Source organism: Cetorhinus maximus, chromosome 8 (genome assembly GCF_964194155.1).
Source record: "Cetorhinus maximus chromosome 8, sCetMax3.hap1.1, whole genome shotgun sequence".
Taxonomy (NCBI): Eukaryota; Metazoa; Chordata; class Chondrichthyes; order Lamniformes; family Cetorhinidae; genus Cetorhinus; species Cetorhinus maximus.
The window spans coordinates 104,213,169-104,227,076 of record NC_135886.1 but is presented as its reverse complement, the minus strand read 5'-3'; the positions used below and the strand labels follow the sequence as shown (position 1 = coordinate 104,227,076).

General features: G+C 41.8%; 1 protein-coding gene across 1 annotated transcript in view; it reads left to right on the top strand.

Moving 5' to 3' along the window:
• LOC144683321 (sodium- and chloride-dependent neutral and basic amino acid transporter B(0+)-like) overlaps positions 1–13,908 on the top strand; it is a 45,795-nt gene that overhangs the window by 19,983 nt on the left and 11,904 nt on the right. The window contains exons 5-9 of the mRNA XM_078546258.1: positions 4,131–4,269; positions 7,587–7,719; positions 8,817–8,957; positions 10,441–10,669; positions 12,427–12,552. Coding sequence (XP_078402384.1) covers positions 4,131–4,269; positions 7,587–7,719; positions 8,817–8,957; positions 10,441–10,669; positions 12,427–12,552 — 768 coding nt within the window. The remainder of the gene's footprint in view (positions 1–4,130; positions 4,270–7,586; positions 7,720–8,816; positions 8,958–10,440; positions 10,670–12,426; positions 12,553–13,908) is intronic.

Sequence of the window (13,908 nt, the reverse complement as noted above, 5' to 3'; positions counted from 1 at the left end):
TATGGGGTAAGATAAAGCAGAGAAAGAAAGCTTATGACAGTCACAAAAAATCTTAATACTGTAGAAAGCCTGGAGGAGTATAGAAACTACAGGTTGAACTCAAAAAGGAAATTAGAAAAGCAAAGAAAGGATACAAAAAATATTGACAGGTAAAATTAAGGAAACCCCAAAGATGTTTTATCAATACGTTAAGAGAAAGAGGATAACTAAGGAAAGGTTAGGGTCTATCAGAAATATACAAGATAACATGTATGGATGCAGAAGAATAAGGCAAGGTTCTTAATGAGTACTTGCCTCTATCTTCACTAAGGAGAGGGATGATGCAGACATTTTGGTTAATGAGGAGGAGTGAGAAATTAGATATAATAAGCATAGCGAGACAGGAAGTAAGGTGGATAAATCACCAGGATTTAACCGAGGCTGTTAAAAGAAGCCGGGTAGGGAACAGCGGATGCTCTGAGGATCTTTTGCGAATTCTCACTAGATACAGGGTACGGGTAAGGTACCAAAGGATTGGAGGTCTGCAAACATTATTTGAAAAGGGTATAGGCCAAATAATTATAAGCCAGTCAGTTTGACTTCGGTGGTGGGCAAATTATTAGAATCAATTCTAAGAGACAGGATAAACTGTCACTTAGAAAGGAACAGATTAATCAGGGATAGTCAGCATGGTTCTGTTAGGGGAAGATCGTTCTTACTAACTTAATCATATTTTTTGAGGAAGCAACAAGGAAGATTGATGAGGGTAGTGCAGTGGATGTTGTGTACATGGATTTCAGTAAGGCATTTGACAAGGGCCCACATGGCAGACTGGTCAGTAAAGTAAAAGCCCATGGGATGCAGTGGAATGTGGCAAGTTGGATCCAAAATTGACTCAGCAACAGGAAACAAAAGGTAATGGCTGATGAGTGTTTTTGCAAATGGAAAGTGATTTCCAATGGCATTCCACAGGATCAGTGTTGGGTCCCTTGCTGTTTGTTGTATATATCAATGATTTGGACTTAAATGTGAGAGGCATTATTTGCAGATGGCATACAGATTGGCCGTCTGGTTGATAGTGAAGAGGATAGCTGCTGTCTTGGGTTGAGTGGGCTGAAAAGTGGCAAATGGAATTCAACCCAGAAAAGTGTGAGGTAACGCATTTGGGGATGGCAAACCAAGCTAGGGAATACACAGTAAATGGAAGAATATTGAGAGGGTTAAGGAAGTGAGAGACCTTGGGAGTGCATGTCCACAGGTCCCTGAAGGTGGCATGACAGGTGGATAAAGTGATAAAGAAAGCATAGGAATGCTTTCCTTTATTCAACAAGGCATTGAATACAAAAGTAGGGATGTATTGCTGGAACTGTATAGAATGCTAGTTAGGCCACAGCTGGAATTTTGTCCACAGTTCTGTTTGCCACATTACAGGAAGGACGTAATTGCTCTGGTGAGAGTACAGAGCAGATTTACAAGAATGTTGCCAGGGCTGGAAAATTGCAGCTATGAGGAAAGATTGGATAGGCTAGTGTGGTTTTCCTTACAACAAAGGAGGCTGAGGCGTGACTTAACTGAGGTGTACAAAATTATGCGGGGCCTAGATAGAATAGACAGGAAATACCTGTTTCCCCTAGTTGAGAGATCAATTATCAGGGGGTACGGATTTAAGGTGATTGGTAGGAGAACTAGAGGAAGGTGGGATTAGAATGGGTGGCTAGTTTTGTATTTTATTGTTTTCAGCCAGCGCAGACACGATGGGCTGAATGGCCCCTTTCTATGCCATAACTTTTTTTTATGGTTCTATAACTAACCAGTGAGGGAGGAGAAAAGGCATTTAATCAGCAACAAAGAAAAAATTGACGAATGGGCATAGATTTAGTCTTCACCCAAAGTGTGAAACAAGCAATAGTGAATCAACAGCCCTTTATAGACTCTGCACAATTTCCTTTCAGTTGAAATTAATGGAAAAGAATGTTGTGCATGACGTAGAACAGGCCGCTGGTTCATTGTCACTCATTTTACCCACTGAATGAAGACCAATTTTAACTCGTAGTCTTAGCTGTCATGAGCTAGCTGGTGGTCATGGTGTGGATCATAATCATGACATACTTAAGAAATGTTACTATAAAGGTAGATATGGGAAGCAGCTAACACTGTTAGCCATGATCCATATGAATGCAAGGAAAAAGATGTAATAAACCTGTACAGTTTGCTATGGGGTCATTTGTTCCCATGGGGTCATTGTGGGATCATATATTTCCATGAAGTCACTATGGGGTCATATGTTACCATGGGACCGCTTTTGGGTCATGTTCTGTCTCTTTGTATAGCAGGAGTGAGTGAAAGTACATGAAACCTGAACTTTCAGTAGAAACCTATTAAAGCTCTAAAGTTCCATTGACTTTGTCTGATAATTGTGACTCATTAATGGAATGCTAATGCTTTAATGGCTTCATTAAGTATTGCAGTTAGTTTTACACAATCTATCAAAAGAACCTCCCATTACAAGCAGAGTGACCACCATACTAAGGACCATAATACACATGATGCACTGTAAATAGATATAATGTACCCTAACTCAATAAGGATATTATCATATACAAGGTGTGCATTAAAATATAGGGTGCACTATGATACATGTGATGAATTACAATACATGGGCACACTGTAATACATTGGATGCTTCATAATACCATGTGCAATGATCCAAAAAAAATCCCCCACTATCAACATCCTGGGTGTTACTATTGACCTGAAACTGAACTGGGGGAGCCATGTAAATACTGTGGCTACAAGATCAGGTCAGAGGCTGGAAATTCTGTGGCGAGTAACTTGCCTCCTGATTCCCCAAAGCCTGTCTACCATCTACAAGGCACAAGTCAGGAGTGTGATGGAATAATCTCCACTTGCCTGGATGAGCACAGCTCCAACAACACCAGCTCAACATCATCCATCACAGAGCAGCCTGCTTGATTGGCACCCTATCCAGCACTTTCAACATTCATCCCCCCACCGTCAAAGCACAGTGGCAGCAGTGTGTACCATCTACAAAATGCACTGTTGCAAATCACCAATGCTCCTTCAACAGCACCTTCCAAACCCTGACTTCTACCACCCAGAAGGACAAGGGTAACAGATGCATGGGAACACCACCACCTGTAAGTTTGCCTTTAAGCCACACCATCCTGACTTGGAAATATATCGCCATTCCTTCCCTGTCGCTGTGTCATAATCCTGGAACTCCCTCCCTAACAGCACTGTGGGTGTGCCTACACCACATGGACTGCAGCGGTTCAAGAAGACAGCTCACCACCAACTTCTCAAGGGCAGTTAGGGATGGGCAATAAATGCTAGCCTAGCCAGCAATGCCTACATCCTGTGAAATATTAAAAATTTAGTTTGCCTGGCAAAATTAACTTTACGAAATACTTCTGAATATTTTTATCTGCTTTTTGTTTATTATGCCAAAGCTGATGGTTTCACAAAATTTCACTGGAACCAAAACCTTGGTTAAAAAATAATAGAATTAGTCACAGCAAAATTATATTTGACTTAATCAGTGTAATCCAATGGCTGAAATGCAAATAGAATTATGAATGCCATGTAATAAAAAAGATTTGACTTAATCAATCGGTCAAAACTAAACTCAGGGTTGATTATATGATGATAAATGACAGCACTAATGTACATCTAAATGGTGTTAGCTATGGCAGTACACTGACTTCTGAGTCAGAAGGGTGTGAGTTCAAGTCTCACTATAAAGCCATGAGCACATAATCGAGGTGGACACTTCAGCTCAGTGCTGAGGGAGTGCTGTATTGTTGGAGGAGCTTTCTGTTGATAGAACACTAAAACAAGGCCTCTCGGGTTGTCGTTAAAGAGCCCATGACACTATTTCAAATAATTTTTCATGCTACTTTGACCAATATTTTCCCTAAAACAATATCACTAATAAAACTAATTACCTGTTCACTTATCATATTGCTGGAGCTTGTTTGTGGAATCTTGCTATGCACAAATTAGCTGTTGTAATTCCAATATTACAACACTGACTACATTCCAAAAGTACTTAAATGGCTGTAGATCACTCTGGGATATCAGTCACTGTATAAATGCAAGTCTTTCTGTGTTTCAAATTCTACATTTTCTAGATCCACTCTGCAATTTCACTCTTGGTGGTGGACATTTTGAAATCGTTAATGCAACATGGCTGCATGCAAACAATGAAAGTTGCCCAAATGGATCAGAAATCAATATTGTTCACTTCGGTCCAAGTGAGCAATACTGGGAGTAAGTAAATTACTACAGATAACTGCACAGTGCTACCAGTAGCTTCCTCTTGGGAATGTTAATTGGGTGAATGTCCTGTTTAATGAGTGAAATGAAAGAGTGAAAATGCAGCAGTCACAGGGAATTTGATAGTTCAGGGCATAGACAGGCATTCTGTAACTGATTCAAAAATGGTATATTACCTTCATTGTACCAGGATAAAGCGTATGACTGAGCAGGTGCAGGATATTCTGTGAGAAGAATGGAAACAGTCAGATGTCATAGTCCATATTGGAACCAAAGGCTTAGGGAGCAAACGTGTTGATGCTCTTCAGGTAAAGTTTCAAGTGCTAAGAAAAAGATTGATAAAAGGGACCTCAAATGTAGCTATCTCAGGATTGCTCCAAGTACCGTTAGGGAAGGTTTATCTAATTTGGTATGGAGAGGAGAAACAGAAAATAGCAGAGAGGGACAGAAATTAGGTCAAAGGACAGAGTGAGCAACAGCAGTAAAATTAGAAATATCCTCAAAAGTAAGGAAGATTGCAAAAGTGATGAAGGAGGTATTAAATTGTATGTATGTCAATGTCCATGGTGCAACTCATAAAGTTGGTGAGCTGCAGGTGCAACTTGCTACATGGGATTATGGCATATGGCTGTATTAACAGAAAGATGGATCAAACAAGGCCAGGAATAGTTCTTAATATTCCTGGTTACCACGTATTCAGGAGTGATAGAAAAAGGGGAGGGAGAGTGGCGGTATTGATGGAAAATGATGTTCAAATTCAAAATGGAAAGGATGAACTAGATGGTTCGAGGACTGGATCTATTTTGTTTGAGTTGCGGAACAGAGAATGAGCTGCCACATTGTTCAGGGCTTTTTGTTTACAGAACGCCAAGCGGTGAAAAGGAGATGGATGAGGAAATCTGTGCAAATTTGAAAGGCATGTAACAAAAAAATGGTAGGCTTTATTAACCTAATGTAGACTGGGAAAAACAATGTGCTGATGGTAGGAAAGAAGAAGAATTTCTAATATATGCACCAGAGAACTTTCTCAATCAATGGCCAGAATTTTGACCTTGATGGGCAGGCGGGCCCCACCGGCTCGGCAGCGGGCAGGCAGCCAAACTCCGCTGCCGAAACGGGGCCGACCGCCATTTTGAGTGGGCAGGCCAATTAAGGCCCACCCAGCAGCCTGCCCGACAGGAAGCGCTATGCGCTTCCTATGTGGGGGGTGGAAGGATTCCCCATCGTCAAAGTGCGCTCTTTCACGCATGCGGGCGAAAGAGCGCACTGCTCCCTAAGACTAAGTGCTGTCTCAGGGAGAGCGCTGAATGTTTAAAAAACTTTAAAAATAGAGAAAGAAAAACATTATTAACATGTCCCCCTCATGTGACACTATCACACGAGATGGGACATGTTAATAAACATGAGTGAAACTTTAATAAACTTTTTAAAAACTGAGATGAAACCTCATCCTGCCAGTGGATGAGGTTTTATCTTTTTTCAGAAGCCCGCTGGGGCTTCTGGCCTGCCCGCCAGCCTTAAGGTTGGACGGCAGGTCTTTCAATGAGCTTAATGATCCTGTCAATGGCCTCAATTGGCCATTGACAGGTCGGCGGGCGAACAGCTGATTTCACTGTCCGCCCGCCTTCCTAAAAATTTAAATGCACCGGGATGACGTCGGGGGTTCCTCCCGACGTCATCCCGCGTCATTTTCCTGTCAGCAAGCGGGCCCCACCCCCAAATTTCCGACGGGAAAATTCTGGCCAATATGTCACCATTCCAATAAGGAAGGAAACAGTGTTGGATTTCGCTCTGGAAAAGAAAGCAGGGCAAACTGGTGCATTTTACAGTAGGGGATCATCTCACCAACAGTGAGCAGAGCATAATCTGGTTTCACATTCAATTGTGGAAGAGTTAATTTCAGTGATTTAAGAAGGGATTTAGCACAGGTAAGTTTGGAAAAGGTGATTCCAGAGTTAAGCAGTAACAGAGAAATGAAGGACATTCAGGAAAGATAGTTCAGGTGCAAAACAAGACATATTCCTTTAAAGAGAAAAGGTAGAGCATCTAATGTATCCTGGATGACAAAGGCAATAAATAAAAGTCAAGATACAAGAGAAAAAGGAGGGTCATGACAAATATCAGAAACAGAGTTCAATTAATAACCAGGAAGATTATAGAAGGTACAGCAGGGAATTGATCTGAAGAAAAGTCAATGACCTGAATTGTGGGCAGAATATTGTGGCAGCGACAGGGATCTCACCTGCCGGCTGGAGAGCCAGCGAGAGACTTGTGTTGCCACCTTTAGGGAAGGCCCATTGAACCAGAACCAATCAGGCAGTTGTGAGGCAGTTAAGGTAGGGCTTTTCCCAGGATCAGGACCCCAGGGACGGAGGTCCCACCTACCGAGGGCTGCTGCCAACCAGATGTTGGCATCTCTTCTGCGCAACAGCACCACTGGGAAGGCAGTGGTTGATGTTGGAGCAGCAGCCACCAGAGGTCCAGAATCACGGAGCGAGCCAGGCCACAGGTATGTACTGGCCAAAGAGGTTTTGCAGGGTGGAGGTGATGGGGTAGGGGGTGTAGGGGATTGGTAGCAAGGACAGGGTGTGTCTCTCAGCAGGACTCCCCTTCTCAATGCTGGGTCCCTCAATCAGGCACTGAGTGCCTTTGGAGGTGGACAACCCCCACCAGCTGGGAGACGACAAGCAGCCCGCACAAGTTTACTCGTTGTGTTCCCCACGTGGTGACAGATTAATACAAGCGGTGGCAGGATGAGGCCCTTAAGTGGTCATTTAATTGTTCACTTAAGGGTCAGTTGGTGGCGGGGTGGCAAGGCCAACCACAGGCTTTCCTGCCCCGGCTTAATCAAGGTGGAGGCGGAAGGGCGCTCATCTGCCAACCGCCTACCTGATTAAATGCCCTCCCCACCTCCAAACACACCACTGGAGAGGGCAGATAATTCTGCCCATTAACTCCGTTTCTCTCTCCACAGATGCTGTCTGACCTGCTGAGTGTTTCCAGCACTTTTTCTTTTTATGTCAGATTTCCAGCACTCACAGTATTTTGCTTCTGTATTATCCTTTTCTAGTCTAGGAATTCTTATATTCCTTGGGCTCCTTCTCTGACCTGATGGCAGCAGGAAATAAAGGTTGAGTACCATAAACACAGAAAAAAAAAATCAAATTTAACCTCAATTCCTTGCAAATTCACTTCTCCATGAAGTACTGATTCTCTTTATATTTCAAATCATGTATAATAGCCTAAAACCCAAACTTTGTGTAATGTACAGTTTCCTGACAAGAGATGTTTTCTTTTTTCATCTTATTTAGTAAAGTGGCTTTGCAGCGTACAAGTTCAATCGATGAGACTGGGGGGATAGTCTGGTATTTAGCCCTCTGTCTGCTTCTGGCCTGGGTAATAGTTGGGATAGCGTTATCTGGAGGAATCAGATCTTCAGGAAAGGTAACACAATTGGTGATGAATAAGAGTTAAAACTAGTGACAAAGGAAAAATTTCTGTAAAAATAAAACTCGAATTTATAAACCATTTGTGAAGTGGGCTTGTTTATCTCACAGATAATGTTCATAGTGACTCTTTGGGGAGGATGACATCCATAATTCACGAGTTATGGAGGCCTGAATGGGATGTGAAGATTTTTGTCCTGAGTGAAAGATGTTTTTTTTTTGCTGCATCCTATTCCTCAAACATAATTTTCTGCTGTAACTTGTGAGAAATATGAGCTGATAATAGCATGATGAGGGCAATGGGGCATCTTTGTGAATTTTGGGAACAACAGTGTACCTCTATAACCAATAATATTTAAGGATTGAGAAAGAAACAAAGGGAAAACTAAGATGGAGAGTGAATTAGAGTGGCAAATCAGAGTCAAATCAGATACAGAAAGAGAAATAGAGGGAGAGAAAGATTGTATTAAAGGTAAAAAGAGAAAGAAAGGAAAAGTAAGAAAGCAAAAAAAATTTTAAATGACATTTTTAAAGTTGTAAGAACAATTTATCACCTGAAGGAATGAGACCCCACAGTTTAATTTGTTCTATTTCTGGGTCAGAGAACTTGATTGGCATTGGATTAACAAATTGTCACATTGTTAATAAAAAGGTGTTAATTATAAGACTTAAATTCTGTCCTCTTTCTAATGCTCAATTAATGTGTAAATCCAATAAGCTCTTAAAAATAACAGGAGGCTAAGGGCAAGATGGAATTTTTCAAGACAGATAGCGGAGTGGCATAAATTGATCAGCAAGTTCAGGAGATTTCTAACTAACAGCTCTTTATCCTGGGACTCGCTGGTTGATTTGCACACAAATAATTGTTTGTGCCATTAACATATTTTTTCAGCAGGATTTAGCCAAACATCATGCTATTTAAATTCAGTTTAAGTATCTAATTCAGTGTTAAATGTGCATTTGGAACAGTTATTACTCCTCCAATTATCTTCTGGTCATTCTCTGTTTTATTAGTTTGTCATTCAATTGGATTCAACACTGTAAATGTTGTACCGGCAATACAGGAAAATCTAACAAGTTACTCTCCATGGTCAGGTGGTTTATTTCACTGCAATATTCCCTTATGTGGTTCTGACCATACTTCTAGTCCGAGGTGCTACTCTGGAGGGAGCCTATAAAGGAATTCAATTCTACATTGGAACCCAGTCAAACATCACTAAATTGAGAGACGCTGAGGTAAACATGCCATGATAATCCATAGAATTTTAACTGTATTCTTCAGTCAAATTGCTTCATGCTTCACTTTTATTTATGTTCCTGGATTATGACAAGTTTGAAGTAAAAGCTGTGTTGCTTTTGCAATTTTCTCCTAAGGGAAAACTAATTTCAGTCATTGCACATTAGTAGATAGAAAGAGAAGAAAGTTGCAACTGAAACCTAGGGCAGAATTCTCCAGTTGGTGAGCGGGGGCGGGGCCAGGGCCCACTCGCCGATGCATAAAATGTTAGGCGGGTGTCCCGACGTCACTGCATGTCATTAAGATTTTCAGTTCGGCTGTGCGCCCGCTGAACTGTCAAAGGCCTATTAAGGCAATTTAAATAATTAATTCAATTAGCTGAGCTGCCTGTCCCACATTAAGGTTGGCGGGCAGGCGAAGAGCCCAGGCAGCCTTCGTATTTTTCATAAAACCTCATCCATGGGTGGGATGAGGTTTCATGAAGTGTTTTAAAAGTCAATAAAAATTTTTAAAATAATTCTTTCACACGTCCCACCTCATGTGACACTATCACATGAGGGGACATATTTTAAAAGTTTTAATTTCCCTTTATTTAAATTTACACCATGTCAAACCGATCTCCCTGAGGCACCTCTGTGCCTCAGGGAGACCTCTGCGCTCTTTTGCGCGCATGCGTGAAAGAGCATAGTGAACAACTCAGGGAATCCCCCGCCCGCACAGGGAGCGCTCAGCCCGCCCATGTAAAATGGCGACGTGTCCCCAGTCGGAGGCGCCAATCGAGTTTGTGCCTGCCCCCGCACAACCCCCCCAATGGGGGTGAAATTCAGCCGATAGCAATTAAAGTTAATGATTTTAATTTATGTTATTTAACATCTAGATGTTTGCAGATGGGATGGAATAAGATAACAGAAGTGGGCTGAGATAGGATGAAATAATGATGGGATGGAATGGTAGATGATAGAATTGGAAGGGACAGAGCAGATTAGAACACAATGCAATACCTGCTATATCTTTCTAGTAGCTTGTAAACAATTCACTAATAAAATTGTCGGGCAAATATGTAAATATCATGTCAATCTATGTGGGGGGTCACAAAGTAACAATTAAGTCAACAAATATTTTGACAGGCAATTTACTGACAATGAGATTTGATTGTTAATTTTAATAAAATTCTGATGGACTTCTGATGCACCTTTGATTTGTGCTGCTTTCAACAAAGGTGATACTAATTAAATTGCTTGAAAACATAGCAGCACAAAGCATTTGAGCTCCTGAAGGGAGTTAGACAGGGAGACAAAATAAATGTCCCTCTGTTTAAGGAAGACTCTATTGGCTAAAGGCATTTCATTCAGTCAGTTTACCATTGAGCTCTGGTGCTAATTCCCACATGTTTCTCATTGTTTTTGCAGTTTTATCTGCCACAGTTCAGCAAACTCATGTAAAAGCTACCACAACTGATTCATTCTACTTTCTATTTCCCAGGTCTGGAAAGATGCTGCAACACAGATTTTCTTTTCACTGTCACTCGCTTGGGGAGGTTTAACAGCCCTGTCATCCTACAACAAGTTCCACAATAACTGTTATATGGATAGTATCATTGTCTGCATTGTTAATTGTGCTACAAGTGTGTTTGCTGGATTTGCCATCTTCTCTGTCCTGGGACACATGGCTCATGTACAAGATAAGCTTGTTTCAGAGGTTGCAAAGTCAGGTACCAGCAGAGTTAAGCTTATTGGGCTGAATTTTCTGTTGGGCGGGTGGGGCTGACCCAATTGCAGGTGGGCCCAGAGCCAATTGCCGTCGGTAATCTGGGCCGCGCCGCCATTTTGCGTGGGCAGGCCAATTAAGGCCCGCCCAGCTCATTTCACACTCCCATGGAGAACAGGAATTTTAAAATTGCAGTGGGGTGTCCGCCCACACAGTTATGAGATATTTCAGGGCCAATCATCTGACAGATGTAGTTGACTGTTTCCCTTGACAGCCGGAGCCTCCTTTGGCACTGCACCTCAGTCATTATTGAGGTAGCTGCTTCGCCGCCTGTATACCCTGGCAGCAGGATAGTGGCGTCTTCTGCGGCCCCTTCCACCTTGGACAACCTCTTGGGCCTGCGCCTGGCCTCCCAAAGGTGGCTCCCCTGGAGGCTGATTGTCCACTCCTGGCCTCCTCCTTTTTCTAGCCCTTCCTTCCTCCTCAGAGGAGCTGCCTCCAGTGGAGATGTCAGAACCCATACCCCCAGGCTAAATAGAGGCCTCCGGAAAGCTGCAGGCCCGATAAAGATTACTGTCTGCAGACTGGTGAGCTGAAGCTTCAAAGTACAGAGAAAGCTGTTGGAAATCGATCTGAGCTGCTACCAATCACATAGACAAGTTTAAAACACTTTCTGCAATAAATATTTCACATAAAACATTAACAACCCCTCTGAGCCCACGTGTCCCACCTGTGGATGGGCTTTGTCAAAAAGTCACTTACCCACCTGCCCAATGCCTGCCTGCAACGCCCGTGCGCCGAGCCAAAGATCGCACGGGCGCCTCAAAATCAGCGTCGTGCGATGGCGCGCTCATGTCGGGACGCTTGCTCGACGTCAGCGCGCGACATTTTAAGCGCTGACATGCAGGGTCCGCCACCGGCACGTCATACATAAAATTCTGCCCATTATCTTCTGTTAAAATGTTTCCAAAAGTATAAGATAAAAAACTGTCCTTGCTCAACACTCTCAGCTATTCCACTCTGTTGGCACAATCTGCATCAGTAGTTTTGAACTGGAGATAGCTTAACATAAATGTGCTAAAGTTTAAACAAACAACCTCAGCGCTATCAAGCTGCTTATAATTCATCAACAGGAATAGCCAGAACTGGCAAAAAATATCAACCGGGTCTCACAGTTTTAACCATCTTTAGAATATCAGATTTTCTTTGGAGATTGGGAGGCTCAATGGATTAGATACTATTCTTAGTTCTCAATTGGCACAAATCCAGCTTTCACTGATGGGACTAATGTCTCCCCTGACTGCTGAGTGTAAAAGTCCTACATGGGAAGAGTTTGGGTAGTCTCCATCCTGGTTCTTGTGAGCAAAGGTCCTGAACCACCAAACCAGCACTGAATTAACAGCATCACTCAGAGGGACTCCAGCACAGTTGAGCAATAAGAAAATGTCACACTGCTGCAAGCTCTTCTGAGGGTGGGGCTGAAGCACATTGTTTGGGTAGGGTAGAGACATCTTTACTCTGCAGATAACTGCGATAAAAACTGGCGCCCTTAAATGGAATCCATCACTGACATCACTCACCCTGATGGAAAGAAATCACAAGATCTCAGGCCAAATACACAAATACTGAACAAAATGTGATACTTTATGACAACCTGGATTCTGAAGTAATTAATAGGTTTTACATAAATGACATCAGTTTACAGTATCTTTCTTTTAAGTGCCATTAATTGCATCATTTCAATTTCAATCCACTGTCTAGGTTTCGGTTTGGCCTTCATCGCCTACCCAGAAGCTCTTTCTCAGTTGCCAGTGGCACCTTTTTGGTCCATTTTATTTTTCTTCATGTTGGTTACTCTGGGACTCGACAGTCAGTTTGCAAGTGTAGGTAAGAATGACAATACTTCAATTAACATATTTCTTTTTGTGCCTGCCCCTGTCATTTTACTGATCTATGTACATGAACCCCTGAATTTCCTTGTACCTCCATTGTTTCTAGCTTTTCACCAATTAGAAAGTACACTGTTCTACCCCTTTTGGGTCCAAAGTGAATGACCTACAATGAAGACTATTTGTCACAGTTTGGCCCATTCACTTAATCTAATCACTTCTTAATTTTATGCTTTCATTTACATCACAGCAAATGACACAAAGATATGTGGCATTCTAAGTAATGCCACACACCATTTGTCACTGACAAACTTGGATATGTGGCTTTATATCCAGGTCATTAATAAATATGGTGGACAGTTGAGACCCCACCACAGAATCATGTGGGACCAGCAGTCACATCCTGCCAATTAGAGAATCGTCCCATAATACCTACTCCCTTCTGCCACTCAAGTCAATTTCCTAACCAAGTCGATAATTTGCCATAAATTCTATGAATTTCAACTTTAGCTACCAGTCTCTTATGAGGAACTTAATCAAATGCCTTTGTAAGTCCATATAAATAACAATATCCATTCGCTTATTCGCTACTTTAGTCACCCTTTCAAAAAATTCAATGAGATTGATCAGGCATGACCCATTACAAATCCATGCTGGTTTTCACTGATCAACTGAAAATATTCAAGGTGTTGAGTCACCCTATCCTTAATTATAGTAATTTCCCAAGAACAGATGTTACAGACTGGTCTGTAACTCCCTGATTTCCCCCTCTCACCTTTCTTAATTAGCAGAGTGACGCATAGGATTTTCCAATTGAAAGGAGAGATTCCTGAAATGAGAAAACTTTGAAAGATTATAGCTAGAGTGTCTGCAATGTTCCTTTAAAACCCTGGACTTAGAAACCATCTAGTGCTGAGGATATATCACTCTCTAGTGCCATTATTTTCTTCATTATTGATATTTTTAATTGTGGTGAGTCTCTGACCCTGATTCAATGCAAGTTTCATTGGAATGTCTGACATACTATTGTCTTCATCCGCTGTAAATATTAAGTAACATTCAACATGTCTGTACTTTCCTTATTTCCATTGATAATATCGCTGCTATCAGTTTTCAAGTGTCCCACATTGTTCCTGACCACACTCATTTCTTAATACAATTGTTACAAAATCTTGTGTTGATTTTGATGCTCCTTCCCAGCTGTCTTCATACGCCCTTTTTGTAGCTTTTACTATCTGTTTTGCTGCTTTTGTTGTCTTTTGTACGTTTCCCATTCTCTAGGATCTGTGCTTATTGTTCCATTTTTTTAATACTTTTTTTGTGTTCTCCCTTACCTCTTTCATCATCTATGTCT